Genomic DNA, 26,701 nt, shown 5'->3' on the forward strand with positions numbered 1-26,701 from the left:
CTCATAGCCCAGAGAAAATTAATTCAAGGCAGCACGTGGGTCACACCAGTACCTGTGCCAAGCTGCAGGACCAGTGAGCTTTGCAGAAGATAAGGCAGCTTGAAAGCTTACTTCTCTGCTCAGGACAAGAAGAAAGAAGCAAAATCTGCCAGATCATCTGTTATCACACTGTCCCATTCCTACTGCCAGAAATGGTTTGAGGGGTGTCTAATGAAGACCAGAGATCTCACCTCTGGACAGGTAACACTGGAGAGCTGAGTTGCCCTGAACATTTCTTACTAGGAAATGGCTTTGCATAAATTACTGACGTTAGAAGGTAGAGGTAATGAGAGATTTTAATCAGCCCCAGCACAAAAGGAAGGGAATTCCTGCGTAATACCAGACACTCTAATTTGGGATCTTTTTGGGATCAGGTCTGTTTACAGAAGAGGCTGTGGTACAGATGAAAAGAAAGGGGCTACAACCAGGAAGCACCAAACACTCAGCCAGTTTTCAAAGTCCTGCTTGGTACAATCATCTTTCAAAGCCTCATTTGCTTCTGTAATGCATGAACATGATCCAGCCCCACAGAATAATTCCCATTGCAGCAAAAGATAAGGCAACCCCCCACTCCAAACAAAAAGTTAGAGAGAGGGAAGGAAACAGAGACAGGAAACTACAAGGACACTCTTCAGAGAGGCCACTGCTGCAGGATAAAGGGACAGATTTTTATGAACATGCTGAGGTTCCCTCTGAAATTTATTTTAGGCACCTGAACAAAACTTACCAGCTTTGTGCAAAGTTCAGACAATCTCCTGCTGCCAGCAAGGAGCAAGTGCTTGTAGAAAAGTAGCTGCCTCCTCAGAGCTGCTTGGGGGAAGCCGGACTGGGTTGAAATACAGAAGATATTCCCATCTCACTAGGAGCAAATATTAAAAGTAATGGGACATAGAGCAAGGAAATATCTTTTTCAGATTGGACTTTACAGATGTGTTAGTGTCACCAGAAAAGTGTCAGATCACCTGGATTGGCTTTGGTTAAGAAGCCTTGTTCTCTGCCCTGTTCATGGACATGACCCAGGAGCCAAATCACTTGAGATGAAATTGGTTCTCACTGCTGCCATTTCTGGGTGACTTGGGCAGCGACACAATTGCTGACACTGATTTAGTTGCTATAAATGTGGTTTCAGAGAACCTTAGGAGCCCCAGTGTGGTCTGAGATTTGTGGAAGTTCACAGTGGCTCACACCCATCTTTCTGCAATGCTCAGCACAGTTTCGTGAAAACCTGCATCCTCACCACCTCAGAGTCACCAGGATAACAAGGGTTAGAGAGGAAACAGCCTTGCCATGCTCTCTCCTTGCTCCTGCCCAGAATATGCCAAGATTCTAAACTACAGCCCAGGAAAGAGCCATGCAGACACTTAAAGTTTTTCATCTATGTGGAAAACAAATCAAAAGTTACTTATTTCTCTCTACAATGGCCAGATCCTGAGTTTGAGCAAGATGATGCCACTAAATGTCAGGTCAGCTCCAGGCACACAGGACTAAGGACTCAACCAGACCAATTTTTGAATTTTGGGAGAAACAAGCCAAATTCTTCTTGCTGTTACTGTCTACGGTGTTAGTGGCTAAAAGCCTTAATCGTGGGCCAAGCTGCTCAGGGTCTTGTGTCACACAAGCACTGAGGCCGACTATGAGCTATGGGACCAGTTTTGATGGTTCAGGATCCATTATTTCCCCCCAGCTGCAGTGTGGTTATACTTATGCAGCTGCTCTGGACAGACCCAATCCCTTGAACTGGGCACAAACAGGACAGAGATGGCTGCTGTAGCATGGAATGATGGGACCTTTGAGAACTGCTGTTCTGCTTTGCCAGGGATCATCCCCTAGCTGGTGGTTCATGACTAGGAGCTCCCTGGCATGGAGCTTTTGGTATAGTCAGGGTGGAAATTTTGGCTGTTTCAAACAGCCCAGTTTCCACAGGCCTTGAGAGTGGAAGGGGCTTAATAGAAACAGAACTGTTTTCCAAGTCCCAGAGCTGCCACATTCCATTGCCCAGCTGCTCACTTGTATGAGGAAGAAATAGAAAGGAGCCAGTTTCATGGAAAATCGTGGTAGGCCATGATCTGCAGAATTAACAAAAAAAACCCACCTCATCTGCTTAACAGGAGCCAGTCCCCTACAGTACTGCAAATTTGATCCTGGGAGAAAGCTGCTGGAGAAAAGAGTAAAAATTTCAGGGAGACTGTGCTGCTTCACAAAGAATTCATTTGGTGCTAATGGTTCTGCTTCTTGCAACAACATGAAACACGCTCCCAAAAGGCAGTGCATGAGCAGACACAAACAATAAAGTGATTTGTTCTCAGGAAGGATTCAACCTCTGCCAACAGTCAGCCGGATCCAGGCAAGGGCTCGGACAGTCAGACCGGCACACGGCAGCCCAAGTGAGGAACTGTATCACTTGGCACACAGCTGCTATTTCCAGCACTTTCATCTCATCCTCATTCCAGCTCGACTTTTTCACTCTTCAGAGGAGGAGAAACTAAATCTGGATCTACAAAGGCCAGAATTTTTCCTTAAGATCAGTAGAGGGAGGTGTCCTCGAACTCCTAAAATCCCTCCGCAGGTGGTCTGATTTTCAAATGGTCTCAGCATTTGTAGGTGTCAGTTACAGCCTAACATAAAAGGCACCTTAAACATCTACAGAATAAACCTTATTGTTTCAGGTATCCACTGCTTTTTATTTGTCCTGTTTATTTGCTTACTCAGAAGAATTATCTCTCTGTATTATTAAAAGAAAAACGAATACAATTAAGTAACACTTTAAAAGTCTTTTAAGATGAAAGCCAGCAAAGCATACTTGGAAACCATTTTTGAAATTAAATGCGTGCTAGGTCACTCACATGCAGAGTGAACAAAACAACTGACACTCCCCAAATCTGTTGACTTCAAATTATATCAGAACAGCATTTCCTGTATTTGAAGAAGAACAAAACATTAAACTTGTCACCTGGATTTCCTACTGCTTATATGAAGCATTCTCACTTTCACTGTCACCAATTACTGCCCTAGTTTCTTGGAAACTTGGACCATATGCCAAGGACTGCTGAGAGAACTTGTACTAAAAGGAGGACATGTTCCAGAAAGTTATTAGATGTCCTAGGGTGTGCCACTGAGCCTGTTGTTCAGAGAGCACCAGGTCCTCAAAAAGTGGAAATTTGGATCATGATGCTGTAACTGAATACAATGTCACTGCAGGGTAGAAAGCAGCCTGGAGTTGGGAGGAAACTTGCTTTGAAATATCAGATCCCAACTCCTGACAAGATGAGGCTACAGAATTACTGGTCTGATAACATAGTAGGACAATGTTCTATGTTCTGCACCCAGAAGTTGGTTTCTTTTTCAAGTCCATTAGCAGCAGATTGCCATAGCTTGGCCAGAACAGTCTGGTCTTAGTCTGTTTTGTTTGTCTCGAAACATCTTGCCATTTATCACCTGTCAATAAACTCTCAAGAGTCTCCCTCCTTTCACAATTTCTATGAATAGGCTGGGAAAGTGCAGCCTAGCCAAGAGAAGTCCACATGGCTCAGTCACAGAGGTATTTTGGTACTGGGTTCCCACAGGATCAGTGCAGGTTTGCAAGGCTATAATTATATATATTCTCTCTGCTTGCCATGCCCACACTCCTCCTCGAGCTCACACAGCACAGGAGGTATCTGAGGTGCCTGGCAAGGCTCATGCACTCCTTCCTTAGATTCGAGCAAGGAGCATCCCCCAACTCTCCCACATTTCCTCTCCTGGAAAAGTCCTTGTTCCAATATTCAGTCAGATTGCAAGCAAGTGTGAGGATGGTCCAAACTGCCAGGAAGTTCTGTCTCAAAGATAAATTCAAGCCCCTAGCTAAACAATAAGTCTGGATATACTTAAACACCTGCAAGGAAGGCAGCATGTTTGCTTTTCAGCTACCACTACACCAAGAAGTGCATGAACACCACGCAGAGCTTCTCATCTCTGCACTGCCATCTCCCTCATGATTTATAAAGATTTATTTAGTGACACTTTGTTTAAAGCTCAAAGCCAACCCAAGCAACCACTGTCCCTTCCCATCACAGCAATATTTTCCCTCCAGAGAACTTCCTTGCTTGTCTTCTCTTACACACTTAAATTGTACAACAAATAATACTTCTGACACCAAACCCAGTGTGGCTGATGGCATCCCACACCCCTGGGCTCTCCTCATGAGAGACCACAAACAATACGTGGTTCATTCCTGCTTCACAACACCTCTGAGTGTTCACAACATTACCTCTGCAGAGGCCGGCCAGGGTGAACTGGAGGGAGCTGTGTTTTCCACTTAGATGGAGATAAAAACTGTTGGGAACAGAACTTGTCAATAATAAACCAGAGTGAAATGTAAAGAAAAGCACACAAAAAAGTTGTATGACCCCCAAACCAAATATATCAAAAAGAGAAAGAAAAAAAAACCCTTAAGGAGGATTTTTATCTAGTCACTGAAAGATAATTTTAAAGCACTAGTACAGAAAGTGAGCCCTCCATGCAAACTTCAACAGACTTACATAGTGTCAAATAACCCTCTGCATAAACAAAATGACACTGAATACAGTAGCTACATCCAAGAGGCATGGTAGCACCACGTAGGACTTTGGTCCCAGAAAAACTTTCCTTGCAGATCCGTGACTTTCCTTGCAGCACTGTAACTGTTGGTTACGGTAATTTTATTTGCTTTTTGTGAAAGACATTACAGTCATTATCACACTGCTCCCACCCGGGCAGCAATTTCCCCTGCTCCTGTTCCCCAGGAGGGTGTTGAATCTAGCAGCTGCCTCTTCGTGGCACATATAAAAGACACCCAACAACTTTTCAGAGTGAGGTGCTGAATTTGCTATGTGTGTGTGACTGCCCTCTATTCAGGGACCTTTCTACCCAAAACAGAGGAGTCCTATGAACAAAGGCTGAACTGACATTTTTTATTAGCTTCAAATCTTCTGACTGCCATCACAGGGGCTTTTTTGTGAATAAGACAGAAGAAAGGAGGACATGTTACTTCCTCAGCCTCTCAAATTACTGTTCAGCTGATAACTTATTTCTAAGCACATCCATAGTTTCTCTCAGGTATCTGGAAAATTAAGATTCTCAGGCATTAATATAAAAGTAGTCTTGGATTTCAAACTTCATACTCACGCAGCTAAAAGAACATGGGAAAATACACATAGAGAGTTCTGCATTGCAACAGGCCTGTGCATTCTCATTGACACAACCTTCACTTTGTTCCTTTCAGTACAACTCAGCAAGATGCATTTTGGTTTTCATGAATCTTGATCTGCTGGAGCAGCTGCCACACCTACAAGCCACCTCTGGGTGTCTGGCAAGGGGTGGTGAAGTTTTTACCTCAACTCATAAAATCAGTGAGGTTTTGTGGTTGTTGTTCTGCCCCCTCAAAAAAAAAAAATTAGTTTGCTCTCGACGCTTTTCAAAAGCTGCTCTCCATCTTACAGAATCAGATCTAGCATGAACATAGCATAGATCCAACATGAAACTCAGCACTGCTGTAAGATAAATAAAACTCAGCTACTGGAGTACTCTGTGTTATTCATGTATGCAAATGAACTGCTTAGCATGTCAGTGTTAACAACTTCTCTGTTGATGTTAAGTGCTGGGAAAAATAACAGAATTTCAGAGGAAATTCTGCCTACCCTGGAAAGCCAGGAGGTGAACTTTTATGGCTGTTTTCCATTACTGCCTTTTTGTGAACCAGAGGACATTTTTCCATTAGTTGTGTTTATCAGCTCTGAGAGGAGGCAGATGAATATAAGCACAAATCAGAGATTTTCTGTGACTTCTTTGGCATGGGGATCTGTGTGACAGAGGCGACCAAATGCCTGTAGTCACTTCATGTCCTGTGTAGTTTGGGAGCTAAAGCAACACCCCTACTCTGCCAGCTTGGTGTTAGGTCAGTGTTACTGAGTAGTAAATTGTAACTTCCCCATGAAATGACTGGATTTTAAGCTACAGGAGGTCTTATCCTACAAAACACTCCCATTCCAATTTAAAGTCTATCCAAAGGGGTTTCCTGAACTTGTACGTGGGTGCCCTTTCTGCAGACATTTGACACAGCATCACTGATCTCAGTGGCTCTGGGGCAATGACATCAGTGGCCTTGGCTCTTCAGTCCACGTGGCCTTGGCTCTTAGTCCAGTTGTGCCTTTTGCACCGCAGAGACCACAGAGCAAGACACACAATTCAACTATCATGTCAGAAGCACAAAGCTTTCTTCTGACTCAATGGAAATGGCTTTACAACTCTTTACTTTAGGGGAAGGCACTGTCACTATAGCATTTGCTTTACCTTTCAGGCTGTGTTCCACTTGTTTGTTTCTCAAGGTGAAACCCCAAAACCAAAGACTTACCTTCCCCGTTTTCATACTTATTAAAATATTTGTTTCTGAAGTCTGACTACAGCAAATACACTGCTTTTTGTATATCTCTGCCTCAGCAGCAGCAGCCAAGTTCCAATGTAAACTGCATTTATGTGTCCTAACAGCTGTCACGAGGGGGTGTTACTAAAAAGCCAACCCCCAGTGAAGACTTTAGTGTTTCCTGGTCACAGTTACTGTTGAGAGAAAGAACAACAAACAGCACTAGCTTTGTAATTCACTGGCAGAACTAACTGCTGCTTTTTATTTAGTGGAAGGATTCCTAATCTCTCTTGCCTAACCAGCACTTCATATGCACCAAAGACCAGCACAAATTCCATAAAGACGTAAACAGTCATTGTTCTGAAGTGAAGAACATTAAAAAAGCAACGAAGACCAAAGAAGATGGAGCACAGTTACATGTAAAGAGAAAGTTGCTTCTGATCTGTTCACATTCTCATGGTTTCTTCTATGAATGAAGAAGCAAAGCTCTTCATTCCAGGGGGAAAAAGGAGATCTTTCATTCCACAAATGTTAAACACTAGAATTTAAAACAAAACAAAACAAAACAACAAACAAACAAACAAACAAACAAACAAACAAACAAAAAAAAAAAAAAAAAAAAAAAAAAAAAAAAAAACCACCAGAAAGAAGGAATAGGAGTAATTGCTGCAGATAAGACCTCAGAGGTGAGCATGGATGCTGCCTTGGGCACTGTAAGAGCGTTTTTCATCTGCTACACGTCAACCAGAAGTTGATAAAATATCTCCTCTTCAGGGTCTGGAGACCATACAGATCTCATCCCACACAGGACTGCTCTGGGCAGGAAGACTCTGCACATGTGGCAGACACTGTCCCTCTTCACACAGATCCTTTGAACACAGATACCTCCCAACCCAGTCATACAGGCAAATTTTTTAAAATAAGCAATTGGCAGGCTGTGTCAGCAAGCAATAAGTAAAAAATACAGTTGCTTGGTAAGACTCCTGGGCCAAGCCTAGATTCTGTTTCCAAAGGCCAGTTACTCTGACAAAGAAGGCAGAGAGCAAGAGTTTCTTCTCAAGGTGGCAATGTCACTTTAGAGTAATTTATCAGAGAATATCCATCTCCCATGTCAGTCCTGGGCTGCTGCTGAGACCTCTAATTCTAATAACAAGGCCCTTGTCTTAGCCAGCTTTAGAGACCACAGAGGCATCCCATCAGATAATCCCGAATCCCTGTGCAAGGCCTGCAGTGTCAACAACCTCACTCTCCTCTGCAGGTCACCAGTAAAGCTCATTTCAGGAAGCTGGCTCTGTCCTTCAACAATGTGACAGGTGATTCTCGAGGAAAGGAACTGTTCTCACTTCCTGTAGGACTGGCTGCCTGCAGAAAAACATTGAGAAAGGGTCTGTCAGCTGAAAGCAGGATTTATTACAAGACAGAGGCTGCCTGAGGGCAACACTTGTTCAACTTGTACAGGGACACAAACACCACAAAAAGCATGCAGAAAGGCAATTTAACTCGTGATGCTGCAACTTAAAACTGCAGAATGTATTTATGGCAACCCCTTTTCAGGGGATATTGGAAGAACTGAAAATGCGTCACCAGGGCCCAGTTGTACTCCTGACAAAAAACATTCCCCATTCTTCTGGTAGAGATTTTTGTACTGCCCTAGCTCCAATGTGCCTTAGACAGAACTTGGTACACTGCAAACAGCTTCAGCATGCCCATGCAGAGTTGCCTGGAGCAGACAGAGAATGAGGATCAGAGCGGATTAAACCACACAACAATGTCCACATGGAGCACAGCTGAAAAGGTCTAAATCTGGAGGTGCCCATGCTCCCTGTGGAGCCCTATATTCCAGCCATGCTGGCAACATCATCCCTGTGCCAGCTTGGAAGCAGAAATCACAGAGGATCCCAGCATGGCTGGTTTTATTTGGAGGAGCTTGCTTTTGCTCTAGAGTTCAGCTAACAGCAGGAGCTGCATCTTGGGCAGGAATCTGGCCCCAGGCCTGTAGCTGCACTAAGTACCTGGGCTTCTTCTGCATTCCTCAGGCATTCCACACACTCCCTGCTCTGAGAGAGGCTGTCCAGCTAGTTCAGGTAGGTTTACATAAAATCAACTTGTTTCCAGAAAATACACCTGTAATAAATACTAAAATCAAGCTAAAAATGTGCCTCTAAAATAAGTGAGTGCATCAAGGAAAATCAGAAAGTCATCTTTTTCTCATCATGTCCATCAGCTATAAAAGCTTGCATTTCTCCAGAAATACCACGAAACCCACAAATTAGTCTTCCACTGGAACAGAGTCTCCTGATATGTAAAGTCCTACATAACTATGCAGCAGGCAAATGGGAGGCAGCAACTGCTGGAATCTACTGATTGCTGGTATCTGTGCATCTGATACCATTTTTGACCTACAGATGAGTCAGCAAGGAAATTAAAGGAGCAGTAAGCACAAAGCTTTACTAGGGAAACATTAGGGGCTCAGACCCCTTGCTTCAGACCCCTTCCCTTGATCTTTAGGTAACAGCTGAGAATTACCTTTGAGAACCTCAAGTTTCAGCACAGGTGCTTAAAACCCTTTTTAGTTCTTTAAAAATGTGGTCTTTACAACCTTCATGTAACTCTTCCCACCTATAAACACCCATGTGAAAGTCCCTACAGGATGGACAAGAATAGGTGCTCTTTGACAGCAGAAAACAAGGCTGGATACATGTACACAGAGTGGAAGATCAGTAGTTTGCAAAATCATTTATTTGCTATTTTTATCAGGAAGAGTTTAACATTCAGTTGCTGACACGGTCTCGTGGCACATGTGGACAGACAGAAAATGGTAACCTGGAATCCCAAAAAAACTGGGAGAGATGGTAAATGGACACATAGTAATTTGGGATGCCTGTTCAGCATTCAGCATACATTCCCAGTAAAGAGAAAAGGTATAGTGTAAAACAAATAAAACAATAAAAGTTAGAAGAGCTCAAGTATCTGGACTAACAGATCATATATACTGAATTCACAGAGAACCCTAAGTGATCTACTTTAAAGCAGCCTAAAAATAAAATACATGTAACACTGTGCCACTGGAAAAGGATCTTGCTCCAGAGGCTCCTGAAAGCAACACTGGGATGTCACATCTTTCCTAGGACACTCTTGCCAGGAGTGTAAACCCTGGAGAAACTAGAACATGCAGAAGATTTTTTTTGTGTGTGCACATACACAAACATTCTCTCTCTCTCTCTCTCTCTCTGTGCTTTTCCTTTTTTTCATAGGGCTTCTTTTCAATGGGCCAATGCTTTTGGAAATGAACCGAAACAGGAACCAAGGACAGACTCTTGGGTGTTAACACCACATCCAGTCAGGGCAGAACAGTGCTGCTGTCACAGGAAACAGAGAGCACTGATGTCAGAGGTAAAACTCGGGGCACATGCAGCAAAGGTAAAGCTGAAAGAGTTGCAATACCTCAGCACAGGAGTGTTGAAGCAGGTCAAAACCTCCTTTCACCACCAAGAACATTCCCTTCCAATGTCTCACCTGTATTCCCTGAACAAAACCACACCACTTCTCTGCCCATGCAACTGTGTGGGAAAATGAATGAGCAACACAGAAGGCTCAGAATGCTCTTTCCAGCTCTGTTACTGATTTACTGGGTTATTTAAATTATCTTCATTTCATTTTCCATATCTGTAATGAGTAGCTAATGATATACACATATTTCGAGCTTCTTGGGAATGTATTAACTTATTATGTTTTCATCAAATGTTTCAAGGTAACAGTTAGAGCTAAAGAATAGAGCTGATGTTAGATTGTGATCAAATAATCATCACTAAATTTGTTATGATGCATTTGCTCCTGCCATTTTCACTGATGATGGACACAAAGTTGTATTTGGATCCAGCTTTTCCTATCCACATGGAGATAAGTTTGTTCATTACTGAAGAATACACCTTTCTTCCCCCTCCACCCCCAAAAAACTCCACAGCTGACACACCACACGTTTACTGGTGTGTGAGCATCCAAGATCAATTTTTCCTTTGTACTGAGCTTGTGTTGCCTGGCTCAAACCAAGTGTCCATAATTTTCCTCCATCCTCAAGTGACCCTCTCTTCTTAACCCCCCACAGATGAAGTACTTGTTATAAACTTTTACAGGCCACAGAACAGCCATGTGGTTCTAGAGTACCAGTCTCTAGCAGAAAGGAGACTGCCATAAGCAGCACACTGTGCTTGGCTCTCTGCTTACCAAGCTGCCCTGAGCCATCATCTCCTGAGCTGCCTGACATCTGCTCTACATTCAGCTGCAGTGTAGACACACCCAGGGATCCGACTTCAAGTTACACAGTGGGATGAGCAAGTGTCTAAAGAAAAGGAAAAACTCTGATGACATCCAGAGAAGGTCTAATCTGAGACTCATAAGCTTCCCCAAAAACGTCTGAGAATTTGGGCCACTTTTCTCCACCCAGAGACAGGAAAAAGCATGTCTCCTAACTGCTCACATGACAGCCTGGAAATAGGAGCAGTGTTCAGCAGGATATAATTACATGGTTGTACATCCTGCAGATGACAAGTACAATGTCATATACTCCTGGCACATTTGTAGCCTAGACTTCATTCCTGAAGAGTTTCTACAGTGCTCCCTCCTTTCCCACCCCAAGGAATGACAAACAGAACAATGACATTTTCTACTTACTCTGTCTGCTCCTTGTGGATGATCCTGAGAAACTTGGATGGCTTTTTTTTTGGGTCCAGACTGAGAGAACTGGGGAGCAATGCCTGGGACCTTTCCCTTTCTAGGGCTGCTGCTCTGCCCATCAGGAGTGCGAGGGATCTTAGGTTTGCTGGTGAAGGCCAAGGCGAACTCGCTGGAGAAGGAGAGGGAAAGGGTTAGCAATGCATGGAGAACTAAGTCTGCATAGGAAATCTGCAAGCAAGTGAAACCTGCAGTAGGTGCTGTGACAGCCCAGCAGGTGCTCAAACCTCAGGGAGGCTGCAAATGGAAAGGAACATGGCACCACAGGTAATGCCTGGGATGTGTGCCCACTGTACAGCCTCTAACCTGGCTCTATCCACCTGTCCATCCCACTCAAACCTCAGTCTGTGCACAAGAGTGAACAGTAAATTCCCTGCAAACCAGTAACTGATGTTTAGCTTGTTTTCTGTTGTATTTATCACATCTAGTGACTCATGCTGGGGTGCAAAAAATGCACAGATATACCACAGCACAGGAACACATTCTTTTAGAGCACAGACACCACAATTTCTTCCAGGCATGGGTCAATCTTGGCTGACATAGGCAGCCTCCCTGGCTCCTGTCTGAGATAAGATTTGTAAAACTCCCTGAAGGCTTTGTTAAAAGAGGAAAAACCTGTGATGGCATCTATAAAAAAAATTCCCATAACACACAGGTTCCTTGTTCACATGGGGAACATAAACCAGGTGCTGCTATTTTACAGTCTGCAAAAACACCATTCTTTAAAATTTAGTCAATAACTGTGTGAGGATACACTGTCCTTCCTTGCCCCCAGCATAAATACGGTTTTTCCCAGTTACAAAAATGGAGGCTACCAGGAAATAGCAAGTCTCTAAAATAATTCTGATTCTAAATTAATGTTTGCTCTAGTGAATCGATTTTCTCTTCAAAGGCGAAAAGGTTAAACTAAAGTAACAGCTACATGAAAACTTCATCATATTTAAAAAGGGAAATAAGGTAACCAAAGGCAGGACATCGAAAAAAATAGGTGCCGTCTAAAAATCGGTGATTAAAATAGAAAGTCCCCATGTTATTAGCTCCATGAAAAGAACCCTTTGTGACCATCAGAAGGGGTGATTAGGAGGATTTTCAAGATATTTAATCTCTCCTCCTCCCCTGGGAATGCTGCTGAGTCAGTGCTGATTAGCCCTTCCATAGCCCTACTTCACCTTGCAGGGAGATTTGAGCGAGTGCTCCCTTTGTATTTTAAATAGCATTATTGTCTGTATTTTGCATATGTATATGATAACTATTAAGGGCAGAGACGTGCCAACTGCTCTGTTAAGAACCATCACTGCAGCCCTCTACCTATGAGTATTACAAATGTTAACACTTGTCTCAGTTTCAAAGGAGGAGGTGGCAGATGGCAGCAGAAAGAGACTGGTAAAACGACACCAAAAAAAAAAAAAAAAGAGAATGGCTAGATAAAATCTCCAGGTGTGGACCACAGAGATATTTAAACATCTTTATCTCCACGTAGCAGTGTAATTGTTGTTGCTTTTTTTGTCATTTAACTCACTTTGGTAGAGTTAGTTCAAGTGAATTGGGTTTTTAATTCACTACTATTCTTCATAATCTTATGTGTGCTATGATGTTCTTAGGCGGATTAAAAAGAAAGATTCACCAGCCTCAAGGCAGTTTTTGAGCCACAAAAGGGGTGAGGGGCGTTTTCTTCCCCATTCAACAACAGATAACACAACCTTGGATCTGTATTCCCATACACTAAATAAGTGTTTTTATAGCCATTCAACCATCTCCACAGTTTGAGGGCAGTCACCTCGCAGCCAGAATAGCCACAGAGCAAAGCAATGCAACCAGAGTCACATCCCTTTACCAAGGAAAGAGATCTCACACAAAAATGGTTCACACCTGTGCAAACTCTTCAGGAAAGGATTTTATGAAACAGGCTGATAGCAAAAACTGTGAAGTTGAAAAAATTCTGTAGTTTTTCTGAGAGGATGCGGAGCAGATCTGGCTCTTCATGTGTTCAAGTACCACGGAACCACTTCATCTTTTACTGCATCAATAAATAGGTTAAGATCAACAGAAAATAACTGATCCTCAGGATAACACCTAAAATTCCTATTTGTTATCCTTTAAAAGTTGATGAGTTGAAGAAAGAAGCTGAAGAAGTTGAAGAAATCTAGTGTGGGAAACGTTCTTTAACATTTGGCAAAAGAGTCACTGATGACAAGGTGTGCTCAAAGAAAAAACAAAACAAAACAAAAAACAACTAAACAAAAATACCCAAACCCACAACAAACTCACACAAAAAACTACATTTGCATTGAGAAGAAAGAAAACTGTTTACTTGGAAAGACTCAAAAAATTGTTTATATGAAAGTGCACAACAGACTGACACTGGGATTCAAATAATCAACCCGGAAATAAGACAGGACTTGAACATATAAAGATGAATTAAACCATTTTCTCCAAGAATACACTGGGACTTTTGGCCATTTTTGCCAGATTATCAGAAAAGCAAGGCTAATAGAGTAATAAGAATGTCCTGCAGAGTTTAAGCTCTTTTTTATCATGATGATACTGGACATAGTCACAATACAAAAAACCCCTGCCTTTTCAGCCAGTCACAATTATAGACTGAAGTCTGTTACAAATTCATCCTTGACTGGCTAAAAAGCACAACACAGCTATATTCCCACAGGATCAAAATGCAACAGGAATATCAATGCAAGACCAGCTGCCAGCCTGACCTGCCTTAGCTGGAACAATCATTTGTTCCTGTGGAAATAAAAACAACTGCAGCAGAAATGTCACTACTAAGGTCTCATTCTTCTCTCCAATTGATTTTGCATCATTTCACTCACCTCTGTGCAGTTATTTATATTGCTAAGGAAGGGGGGAAAGAGAAGTGACCACTTCCACAGCCCAACCCAGCTCTCCTTTTCTCATACATACCTCTTCTAGGAAGGTCTTGGAATTTGCCTAATAGGTATTTGCCTCCAGGAAGGAGACATTTTTTACAGTGGACAAAACTATGAGGAAAGCAATGATTTATTAGTCCTGTTTGTTTTGCAAACAAATTATAGTCTGCATCCAGCAGTGAAAGAATGAAAAGGCAGGTCTAGCTATTGCAACACCAACATATTAACAAAAGACCCTTGACACAGAAAAACCCTGTGCTCTCTTAGACTGTGAATGGCTGCATTCCTGTATCTGTAACTCGAGGCTGCATTTGGAAATCCAAATTACTGCATGCATGCTGAGGAAACACGCAATGAAAAGATATGATCTTCCTCTGCAGAATACTGCACCTGTGCCTTCACTTCTATAAAATCCATCCTGAGATTTAGACATATCTTTGTGAACAAATATTAAAAGGGAACACACCTTTTTAATAGCAGGTTATGTAGAGAAGCAAAGCATCTCACTAAGGTGGGGGACAATTTGCTGCCAATTTGATTTGCTTCCTGGAAGCAAAGTCTGAAAAATAATATCCCTCTCTCCACCACAGAGCAAACAAATTGGCCATAAATTTTTATGGTCTATTTGTATTTCTATTATGTGCTTAGCTACTGTTACAACAGAAATAAAACCAGTAATGCTGGGCTAGAGGTATGACTATAGCTGAAAGCAGTGATAATTCGTTGACAATGTATAATTTCTCAAATCTCACCATGGAAACAGCACAACTGGGGAAAAAGCCCAATCAAATAACCAAAACCACACCAACCCCTCAAAAAACCCAAAACCACACACTGGTATCTGCAGGCCTGAAGGAAATAAAGTTCTAAAGACAGAATCATTCAGAAGTATTGGAGCTGTAATTGACGCAAATAACCAAGCACTTCTGAAAAATCAGGTGCATGAAGAGCTGGTAAAACCTTTCCTTTAACATCTCCACCCATTCTGTGTTTTAGTTCTGGAACATATTTGCTTCTAAAATTTGTCTACACTGTTTAAAACTTGGCCCAATCTAATTAGCTGTAGGAAAAAGCCGTTAATGTCTGAAGGACACATGAGGGCCCTGAAAACTTTGGTAGACTTTGGTCCAATTGCTAATTAATTCCTAGTTCTCATCCAAGATATAACATCACAGTTGTACACATAACAAAGGTTTCACAGAAGGCTCAAGGTGAACTCAGAAGGCTCAAGAATAAGCAGGATAAGGAGAGAAAGACCTTTCATTTTACAGGAATAATTTGAAGGAAGAGTTGAAACCCATTGCTGGGCAATCTCATAACTTGCCTCCTTTGCTGTACTCATCTAGTGGATAAATGTGGGACTCTGGTCAGCAGTGCTAGCAACTCAGCATATTTAAACACTCTTAACCCATTTAAATGCTTCATTTTTCTTCCTTCTGCATATTAATTCCTGTCCTGTTCCCACAGTCCTACCTATTTCTTTACTAATAAATGATTTTCATGGGCTAGTGTTGAGTCATCTAAGGAAGCAATCAGGCAGTTTTATTTTCAGAAGGCTGTGTTGAGCATACATGTGAAGTTCATTAACAATGTCATACTTGAGACTTCTCCCATTCTGAACCAGATGCTTAGAAATTGAACAGCTGCCTCTGGCACAGCAAAGGGTATTTTGTTTGGCAAGCACCACCATAGCTGTCTCAAGCCAGACTACATCATATATCAAATGACTTCACAGACTGTCTTTACAGCAGCATGGAATTAGCTGGTATATTGTGTCAGACTCCTCTCACAGTTTTAGGCATCCTCTGGATAGATCATACCTATGTGATTGACCATTTACTTTGTCCTCAGTGAAGCCAGCAGGTCGAGAAGATAAGGTATCACCAGCTGGGATGTGTTGGTCCATTCTGTGGCCTGATGCAAATACTTCAGATGACTTCATTTCAACTGCTGTTAAAAAAAGAAACACAGTTCAGTGAGGAGTTGTCTCCTTACAGTTTTATTAAAAATACAATCAAGTCGCAGTTCCTGCTATATGAAGGAAACCTTGAGGTTTTGGCAGGCTACTGAGTTCGTGTGGCAGAGTGTATTATGGCTCATCACCTCAGCAAAACAGCTGCAAGTGTGATAATTTAAGCACTTTGCAGTTGGAAAATAAAACTGGCTACACTGTGCACTTGCAATGAGATAGGAGCATGCAGACCCCCAGATAACACACATCAGCTATGTCCAATATCTCATTAGAGCCATAGGAACATAACCCCTTGCAGTTGCCTGTACATATCCACAGTAACAGAGCCACTGTGGACAAAAAGTATTTTACACTTCTGTCAGACTCAATTTCTGCCTTACAGTAATGGGGAAGTGAAGGACATTCATTTTGCTTAGAATCACAAGGCTACCAAGATGTGCAAGTTCAATGGAAGTTTAGGGAAAACCTCTAGCTTCACTCCTGCTACGCTCAGGACAGGCTGCTGTCCTGGTTTGCTCTCTCATGCTGATAAGAATGCAGATCAGGTCACTCTCAGACAGGCATTTTGCTGCCCAGCACATGTTCTGTCTGGCATTCAGCATAATAAGTACAGGAAGATGACCAGGGTTCATCTTTGGTCCACAAGTTTTCTGCTCACAGGAGACAAAAAATAGAAGTGCAAGAATTATTGATACTTAACCAAAGGATAAAGGGGAAGAGGATGGACCCAGACAAAATCAGACCAATTCAAGAACAACCAAATACTTCCAGGAGGACATAAGGAACTATGCTCATTTTTAGAAAACAAAAGAGGATCAAGGTTCCTTGAGGCTAAACTCAGCCTCCTTGAGATAGCCCCTTGATGAGGCTAATTGTTCACATGAAACATTTATTCTGTTTTTTTTCACTTTTTGTCTCTTACTATTCATTTCACGACTTGGCTGCATGAAACTCTGAGTCCCAAGGTACTCATGTGATGCTGGGAAAAAATATTCTGAAATAAGCAGAATATTGTCACTGACATAACAACCAGGGGGTCCGGCAGTGCAGGCTTTCTTTTCTCTTCTCTGACACATATTTCTAAATCCCAAAATATAAGAAAGACAAGCACATATGTCACTGCTACTGGCAAAAACCTGAAACAAATCTCAGGCCATCTTTCAAGTAGCTCAATGTTATTTTAAAACCTGGATTAGTGCTAGGAACAATTTCCTCAGTCACACACAAAAATTATTTGTCTTTTTACATGTATAATGCATATAAACTAGCAATATGTTGAATATTCTCAAAGATTTTTCTACAGGAAAAGAATATAATCTAGTAGTCTTATCAGTAGCCACCTGCATATAATTTTGACTGAAAGCAGCTAACAGACTGTTTTAAACAGAGGCTACAAGCAAAGTTCTGACAGAATGAAACATTTAAGTTGGCAGAAATAGCTTCAGCATGAAGGCTTTAAATCAATATTCATCAAAAATTAACAACATTGACTTTGCTGACTGACTCAGGCTGCCTGTTTAAACCTCTTCACAAATTTCTAGAAAACAATAGACAGTATCAGCAGCACAGCAAAAGTGACAGAGGTGAATGCATGCATCTCAGTACTGGAAAGATATCAAAATCTGGTTCACTTGGGCTCTGGATGGCTGCATACTGCCTTAGGAATTGCATCCAGTTACACTTTAAAACACCAAATAGGAACACCTTTGGTATCTACTTGGCTTAATTTCCTTTACAAAGCACAAGTGCGTAAAAATCCCTTCTTTTTTTCCTTCTCTGCAGGAAAACTGCCCAGTCAGTATGCTCTTGCTTGGTTTATGACCTTTGCTGGTGTGCATTGCTGCCCTTGGCTGCCCAAACTCCCCAGGCTGTACTTGAGTGTCACTGTGCACAGCAAGGCTGAGAAGAGCAGCTCTCATTGATTGCTACACAACAGCAAGAACACAAGTGTCCATCCTGGACAGGAGCTTCTCCTGCTCCTATCCTCATATCCTTCTCTCCTTCAGCATGTTACATTTATCAGCTCTAGGCATTACGCAAGCGAATTCCTGTCTGCAAGACCTCGGTTACTTTTGTCAGAATCCTTTTCATTTCCTTTAGGAAATTTAAAAAAATAGAAGACAAAGTAAAAAGTATGCTATTCCTTTACTGCTTCAAAGCATATTTTTCAGAAAAGAAAAGGCACACTTTGCCTGAACTTATTAATAATTCTGTCCTGGATATGCTGCAAGATCCTTTATCTACAACTGCTGAACACTTTGCCTTAGATCTGTAATTGGTAATGTTAATAACTCCCTGCAGGAAGGTTGAAACTCCAGCTTCCAAAGTCCCATGATCTCGTGGATCTCAGAAGTTCAGCAATCGAGTATGTCAGAAGGCTATAACCTTTTCAATGCCATCACATGTTTCTGAGCTCTCAGGCCCAGCTGAGTTGCAAGGGCAGAATCTTTATCAGCATCACTCACAATGCAGCCACACAGCACCGGGCTGCCCATCCTCCACAGCCCTGGATGGTCCAAATGCAGTTGCAAATCTCAGCAGATAACTGCAGCTGCCTTCAGCTCTAACACTGAGATACAGCCAACAGAGCCTGCAGGTGCCAGCAGACAGTGATTCATTTAGATCCAAACAAGGGTATATTTGAGCAAGCAAGGGGCTTTGCCTGTTGGGAAGTGCACTGCCTCTGGCTGCACCTCCTTCCCTGGGCAGGGGACATTGCAGGGTATCCTTCACACATCAGAAGCCCTGGGTTTGATCCTTGGCACTTCCACAGGAAGCAAGATGGAGTGAGGCAAGTGAGAGCACTGGTGTCTGCTGACCACACGTTACCCTCTGTGGCCATTCATTCAGCTTGAGCCAAAGTCTGCCACGTGGCCCAAGGTCCTGCAGGCTGACCTGGGCTCTATAAACAGAGGGCCATTTCCACACTACACTAAAGAAATTCCCTATTTACAGGACACAGTCCAGGCCTCCTACACCTGCCCCAGTCAAGGAAGATGTCAGCAATTAAGTACTTACATGAGGGGGAAATGCAGAAGTCAGAAATGCTGGACTGGCTCCCACCACAAATGGAAGAAGGACCACTCAGTGGAGATTGCAGCTTCTCATCCCTATTGTGACAAGAACTGGTCCCATTTTCTGGCCTGGAGGAGAAAGGAGAATGCAAGGTGAATGCTTACAGTATAGAAAATTTAATCAGAGTAAATTCTAACTTCTTCTACTTGCCTGTAATGACATAGCACACATTGAAATTTATTTTATATTTCAAACCAATTTATATTGCAAACCAATACTAAGGATGTAATTTAACTGCTTGACTGTAGCTCCCCCAAACCAGCTGACATCAGATGTATTTGAAATTAACATTTTTCCTACTGCAATAAAAGAGCCAAGGAAACAAAACCATAATTCCCTGCAGTCTGAAGACCCAAAATACCACCATGACACTTAAAGAAAAGGACTGTAGAAATGGGCCTGAGAGGTCTTCAATACTTAGCTTTTTCAAGGATTTAAGATTTGCTTCCGCATATTACAAGGATTTCACTTTAAAGAGCAATATACAACACAGACTTAAAGTAGACACCAAATAGAACTCCTGATTTCACAAGTGAAGTGGATCAATGGGAGACTGAAGCAGCTGAAGGACAGAACAGGGACACAATTGCTTACTAGTAAGCAAAAAAAAAAAACACAGCAGAAGTGAGAGGAGTGTGAAAAGTGTGTGAAAAGAAGTTGGCAGACATGGAAAGTTTCCCTGCCCAATATCAGGTTAAGGTAACTTAACTACTTTTCTAGTAAAAAGGATGCAGTCCAAGGAGGCAGTTAATGATTTCACAGCTAAATCAGTTTCTAAGGAAATAGCTAGCAGAATATTAAGTAGTTGAGGCCCCCTTGAGTGATCTCAGCCAGCGAGTCTTTAAAGAAGGAGGGAAAAATGAAAAAAAAGAAAAAGAAGGCAGCTTTCCAGTATTTCCTGACTCCCTCAGCTCCACACAGCAAGAGCCTGTCCATACAGGGCTCCCATGACAATTCATCTGAAGTAACTAGAGCCTTGTGTGCACTGGGAAGTCATGTAAAATTAGCATGAAATGGCTGCTACATGTGCAGTGGCTATTCTGCATTAATTTTCTGTGTGAATACTTCTATTCAGCACTAAAGATCTTCACCCCCTCCCCTTTGGAGGTATGAACCAACAACTCAAAGAGATACGTTATAGTATCTCATCAACTGCTTCCTCTTTCATGATATTTTTAAATGGAATATATTATATTGAGTCCCACATGAAGATCTTCAAACAAGTTATATTCACTTCAATTTTGACTGGAAGCATTTACAAAAAAATTTAATGTAGTTTAACCACTCTGCTGAATATGAGACTTCAGATAATTCAGATGAACTGTCCTGGATTGTATCCGGTAGACAAGCTGTATCCAGGGCAAAAGTGTCTAACATTATTCAGGGAATTTCATATTATACAAGCCACTTAAATTATTTAAAGAACATCCAGTTCAGATATTGCTTTCAAATTAAGGCAGCTAAGCTTTTATTGTCTTCCTCCTGCAATAATTTCCAAGTGAGTATTTCCTTCTTTTAGCAAATGAATTCGTACTAAAATTAGAACAGCATAAAAGCCATCAAAGCTTGTCCTTTTCTACTGCAAAATGTAGTTCGAGAATGTCTTCATCTACTCACTGCAGTTTCCTAAACACACATTAGTTAGGTACAAAGGACAAACTTCTCATTCAGGATGGTATTGCTTGTTTCCTGCTTAAAACATGAGAGCAGCAAACACTCATATTATTTCTACCACTTGGGCAGAGCAGGAAGAAAATTAATTTTCACATATTTTCACTGTGTTAGATTTCTGCTGTTTACATTTCTCCTCTGTAGTTTGGATAGCGAGGTAATTTATAAAGGCTGCTTCACACCACTGAACTAACACTTCTCTTAGACCAAGAGCTACCAGAACCAGTATGATGGAAATGTGGTTTTAATTTGTATCCAGCAGTGACCTGAAGCCATCTTCAGAGGCACAAGCTGCACAACTGAGAAGATCCAAGTTGTGCCATAACACAAGACTCGTGTCACTCTGGGATCCCAGGACACTTAACCCTGCCTGGGGAGATGGTGCTAAAGAGAGGCAGCAATCACTTCCAGAGATTATTTCTGATGCAAAAATTGCAGTGCAGTACACAACACCAGGAAATAAAAGCCAATCCCATGGGTTTGACACCTTTTTTTTGACTTCCCAGAGGAAAGTTATTTCATTTCCACAAGCTTGGTTTTCTCTCCATTTATAAAGCAAGAATGTATTGCTTAGATACTCCAGTGATAATGATGATTTATTCCTGAAAATATACTTTCTAAATGGGCCATAAGGCTGCCTGTCAGGGACTGAAATGGTTCATGCCTTAAACATTGTTAGGAAGGGGTTTTGCCCATTATAGCAAAAACTGTATAAAGAAGCTACAACCAGAGGAGCCCAGCCCTCCTTGAGGATGGCTGGCTGCAACTTAGGACTGTGAGTTAAGCTGCCTAGATAAGATAAAGGGGACATTAGGTTCAATCATCTCAGGTCTAGAGAGAAGCAAACAAGGCTGAGAGAAAGGAATACATCCACAAGAAAGCCAAAGGCAGCACAGAATCACCCCTGGCTGGGTTTGGGGTGAGGAAGACCACAGCTCACAGAGGCCAGGTTTACACAGACTCCCCTCCAAAACGATGGGGGGAGGTGGTTTTGGGTGTAACCTCTGGTCAGAGGCGCTGAACATCCATCCTCCCTTACACAAACTGGCCCAGCTGGGAAACCCCTAACCCCACAGGCCACATCCACAGGACACTGATGTGGAAGGCAGTTGAGGGGGTGTCTTAATCCATCAGAGTCCCCCAAAGCACTCCCCAGACTCATTCCTAAGGCCTTGCACCACAGGAGTGCACGTGTCGAAAAGTGATGCAACAGACCCAGAGTCTGCTGCAAGAGACTGTGTCAAACTGCCCCCTCTCAGGGGGAGGTACCTGGGCATTCCCACCTGGCCTGAGCATGTATTAATCCATTGGATTCTGTGCTTTTTGGGACACCCTCACCACCAAGAAGACCAGAGCTGGAGAGGATCAATGGAACATTCTTGGGGTCCATGGAGTGGTGATACTTTCTTTAATCTGTCTCTCTCCCTCTCTTAATGTACCCCCACTTCTTATCTATTTCTTTCTCTTCCTTCTTCTCCTTCTCTCTCTTGTATTTATTATCAAATAAAATGCACACTACTGACTTTGGCATATGGTCTCATTTGCACCTGTATTTGGGCAGAGGAATTTCTAATAACTTTAAAAACTGGACTGTAACACTGCCCTAACAGCCAATTCAACAGAATCAGTCCAGCTCTCCAAGCCTACCACAGTAAAATACTGTGCAGGGAAGTGGGACCTTGAACTCTAACACTGACCCCACAGTAAAGTGGCAATGTATATTTAGGCATAGATTACCCAGTCTAGATTTTTAAGGCCTGCAGCTCTTTTGGAGGACTGCATAAAAATTATTAGATAATCACTATTTTACTAATATAAGTTAATATATTAATTAATTGCTGCTCTCTTCTGACACACACACACACACACACAAACATTTAATATATATGGGGAGAGGTCCTCCAAAAACTCTGGATGTTGTGATGGTGCAAAAAGTTGGCCACTGTAAGAAAGGTTGCAGTCAGAACTCCAAAATCTGCAATTAGGCTATACCAGGCAGACAAAGTAGGTGCCATGTTCAAACAAATGCCATTTTATCCAGGCCAGTACTCAGAAGAAAAATTAAGATTGCAAGGCAAATTCTGCTTCAGGATAGCCAAAAATTATTCTGTTTTGGAAGTGTGTGTTTCCTTCATCTTGCCTTTTTAAAAAACAAATGTCTTCCGGGGCTTTGTCCATGCCCAGATCTGGTATGTTACACTTTTCTGTTCCAAGGCCTTGGTAACCTAATACATATAATCCCATAGGAATGGTACACCTGCCAAAAAGGTATATTTGGATGATGCAAGAGGGCTCCCAGTCAGGCCACCTGCTTGTAGGAATGCTAATTGTGGATGCTGAGATAAAGCTGTGACCACTCCTTGTCCAAAACAACAGACATCACTCAGAGTCACCCACACCTGTGTAACTACAGCCCACAACAGTCCTTACTGTCTTCTGTACCCATTTTCCACACTAAAATGAGGAGGAAAAGTATTTAAAGAAATAGAAAATATGAACAGGAATACAAAGAGTGGCAGAAGGATGACATGGGACAATCTTCAGGACTGATGTGTTTGAAGAACCACCTGTAATTTCATTACATTGCTGTGTTTCAGGTTACCCATTCATTTTAACATACTTACCTACACCAATCCTGTGACTCTTGAGTACTATTATCATACTTTGTTAGTCTTGTAGTCTCTCAGATTAAGTATCCACAGAAATGAAAATATTAAATCTTCACAATAAACATGCCTGTATCATTGTTACCTGGACTTGATCAAATCCAAAACTATGCAACTGAAAGTTAAAAAATCATTTAAATTTGGGATCTCATTGGTATGTTACTTCCTCAGTCAGGACAGTGAACAGGACAAATTTCATCTCAGAAATTAAGATATATTTGTTCTAACAGAAGGCAGAGAATATTCAAGGAGCTCTACATGGTAAGACTCCTTTATTCCATTTACAATAAGCCTTCTACTTTGACCCAAATCACATCAAGAGCAAAGTGTCACACACGCTTCTGATGGAAAATGTATTTCCTCCAAAGCAGAGAAAACTCAACATAACAAGATTTTTATCTTACCCATTTTCTTTCTCATCTGTCCTCTAACAAACCTCCCCAGAGCAATGTATTTTGTTACTCATGAAGTGAAAGATCACAGGCATTGTAGATATTTGGTGTAACTTTCCAGTGGAATATTTATTGAAATATTATATTATAATATTACAAGAAGATGGAAGAACATGTGGGATATAAAGCAAATTTAAATCAATGATCAGTAAATATTTATTCAACTATTTTGAGAATGTGACCTCAACCAATGGACCTTTCTCTGCCTGCAATATTCCACTCCTTTTTTTGAAATTATTCATAATGAATGACAATGGCAATGCACTTTTAGATAAGGGAAGGGTTACTTATTAGGCACTGTTATGGGTTTCTTTTCTTTGTTGTTGTTATGCTTTTTAAAAGAGCTTAAAAAATGCAACTTGGTCTGATTTGTTTGGACTTACATTAAGTAGGCAGTTCTGTGATAACCTGGTGTCACAGGTCTCTGGAGAGGCTCATCCATACTCTGATGGACACCAGCAAATTGTTTCTTCTTAGTTTTTGGAGTGTGAGTCATTATCTGATATGCAGGAAAAGAAGAAAAAAAATGCAGTGGAAAAACAGGTATTTGAAGCCTTAGAGAAAGTTCTATAGAAACATTGCAGCAGAAACTAAATTGCATTCTGGTGTCACTGGATAAAACTGCCTGGAATCATGGAAGGCTCTTTCACATCTTCTCTCAGACCACTTTTCCATCATCAGGACTCTGGATTCTCAAACCCAGAAGGCATACATTTATAATAGAATGGGTTGGGTTGGAGAGGTTCCTAAAGACCATCCAGTTCCAACCCCCCTGCCATGGACAGGGACATCTTTCACTACATCAGATTGCTCAAAGCCTCATCCAACCTGCCCTCACACACTCCCAGGGATAGGGCTGCCACAGCTTCTCTGGGCAACTAGTGCCAGACCCTCACTCCCCACACAGGGAATTTTTTCCTTATATCTAATCTAACCTACTCTCTTTCAGTTTGAAGACATTCCCCCTTGTCCTAGCACTACATGTTCTTGTGAAAAAGCTCCTCTTCAGCTTTCTTGTAGGCCCTTTTAGGACTGAAAGCCCACAATAAGGTCTCCCTGAAGCCTTCTCTTCTCCGGACTGAATAACTCTAAACCTGTTTTCACAGGGGAGGTACTCCAGCCCTCTGAATAACTCAAATTAGTCACAGCACACTAAATAGCATTCATAAAAAAGTTTATGCTTATTTACTTAATAGCTTTTTGCTGCTTGAAGTAAGGCAGACAATACTCGATCCGGCACAACGCCTGCAGGAGCAGTTGACTTTTCAACTTTTCTTTTTTCTAAAATAATTTCAGACCAGCAGAATGTTCCAGTATTAACCTGCTCAGCACTTTGCTTTGTGTGCTCCCAGAGCTAGTGGTATAGCACTAGAACCCTAAGGCTGCCTGTAGCTTATTATTAAACCACAGCCTGACCAACCCCTGTGAAAGGGTATCTCCTTTCTCACACTGGTTCTGCTTCTCCTGAGCAGCAGCTGAAAGATTCAGACTGCTCCGCAGGTAGCACCTGCCTCTTCAAGCAACAAATTGAAGAAAGTGGTGAAACTACTGAAATAAAACACTTAACCCAGGAAATTAATTTATTTCAAGATTCTAAGGAGTGGTACTCACTCCCAAGTACTCGGTTGTTAGCAGCTTCTCTCCGGAAAGCTCCCCCAGCTGTGGCACTAAAACCTCATCTTTGTCCAGATCAGGCTCCAGGATGTTACTGTCCTCCTGAAAGGCAACAAGAAACTCAGGTGTGCAAGGAAGCTTTAAAACTGGTAATACAGAGCTGGTACAAAAAGCTTGGAATCAGTATTTCAGGATAAAAATATCATACAACAAGGCAACAATCCTCTGTTGATTTTATTCCACAAACCCAAATTTAACCAACTTCAAGTAAAAACTACCAAGAATTCACTCTCCTGTGCCTATTTCTACAATAACTATGGGTGATTAATCTTTCATGGAAGCTCTGCAGCTTCTACAGAGCAAAAAAGCCAGGAAATTTTGAAGTTTGAGAGATTCCTCCAGCAAACCAAAACCAGTAGTACAAGAACAAGACAGTATTTTTGCTTGTGTTCTGCACTAAAAAGAATTCTCTTCTGTCCTGCACAAGATATCTTAAGACAGACCCACTCCAGATGAAGAAAATGTTCTTTGCTTTTGAAACCTATTGTGACAGTAAATGTAAATGACTGTCAAAAATAGTAAGTGAGAAAAAGTAAAGGAATCATTCTAAAAAGGTGTATTGCAGTTATGTAGAGAGCCTGGCATAAACTCCATTAAAAACAATGGTCACTGGACTCTGATGAACTCCAGAGCACTATGAAAATGAAAAGCAGTTTTACTGTAGTGAGATTTAGACTCAGTTTTAAATAGTCACAATCAGCTCTTAATTACCTGGAAAGGTGGGTATGTGTGAAAAATAAGGCAGATGATGGCAAAAGGATAAACACTTGTAGACCAGGCAACAATCATCTGCATCAAGCAAAAATCAACCCACCAAGAAACCACACTCCAAAGTCCACAATATACTGTGCTTTGATGGGGAAGGGGGGAGGAAGAAAGATAAGGTCTATAAATAGATCTGGGGGGATTTTTTAATACATGGTTCGTTAATGCAGCCAATCCTGCTCCCTGACATTATTTAACCTACCAGGTAACTGAGCCTCAAAGTGTCCCCCCTCTGCCTCCATGTACACAGTAAGGATTTTGCCTGAAGTGCCATCACTCCACTGCTGAAATAACACAATTGGTGCCCTGTTCCCCACTGCTCACAGGCTGCAGATGTTGGCAGCAAAGCATGTTAATGTAATGGCTTGAAGTCCTGTGATTAAGCTCTTTCTTTT

At 41.8% G+C, this 26,701-nt stretch overlaps 1 protein-coding gene across 1 annotated transcript in view; it reads right to left on the minus strand.

Annotated features, from left to right (window-relative positions):
* Positions 1 to 4,383: 4,383 nt before the first annotated feature.
* The window catches only part of ARMC9 (armadillo repeat containing 9), a 61,779-nt gene continuing 39,461 nt past the window's right edge, over positions 4,384 to 26,701 (minus strand). The window contains 7 exon segments of the mRNA XM_083868571.1: positions 4,384 to 7,777; positions 11,087 to 11,131; positions 11,134 to 11,258; positions 15,852 to 15,981; positions 19,022 to 19,146; positions 24,251 to 24,366; positions 25,479 to 25,583. Coding sequence (XP_083724697.1) covers positions 7,755 to 7,777; positions 11,087 to 11,131; positions 11,134 to 11,258; positions 15,852 to 15,981; positions 19,022 to 19,146; positions 24,251 to 24,366; positions 25,479 to 25,583 — 669 coding nt within the window. The 3' untranslated portion in view covers positions 4,384 to 7,754.

Source organism: Zosterops lateralis (assembly GCF_965231275.1).
Source record: "Zosterops lateralis genome assembly, chromosome: 10".
In the NCBI taxonomy this organism is placed as follows: Eukaryota; Metazoa; Chordata; class Aves; order Passeriformes; family Zosteropidae; genus Zosterops; species Zosterops lateralis.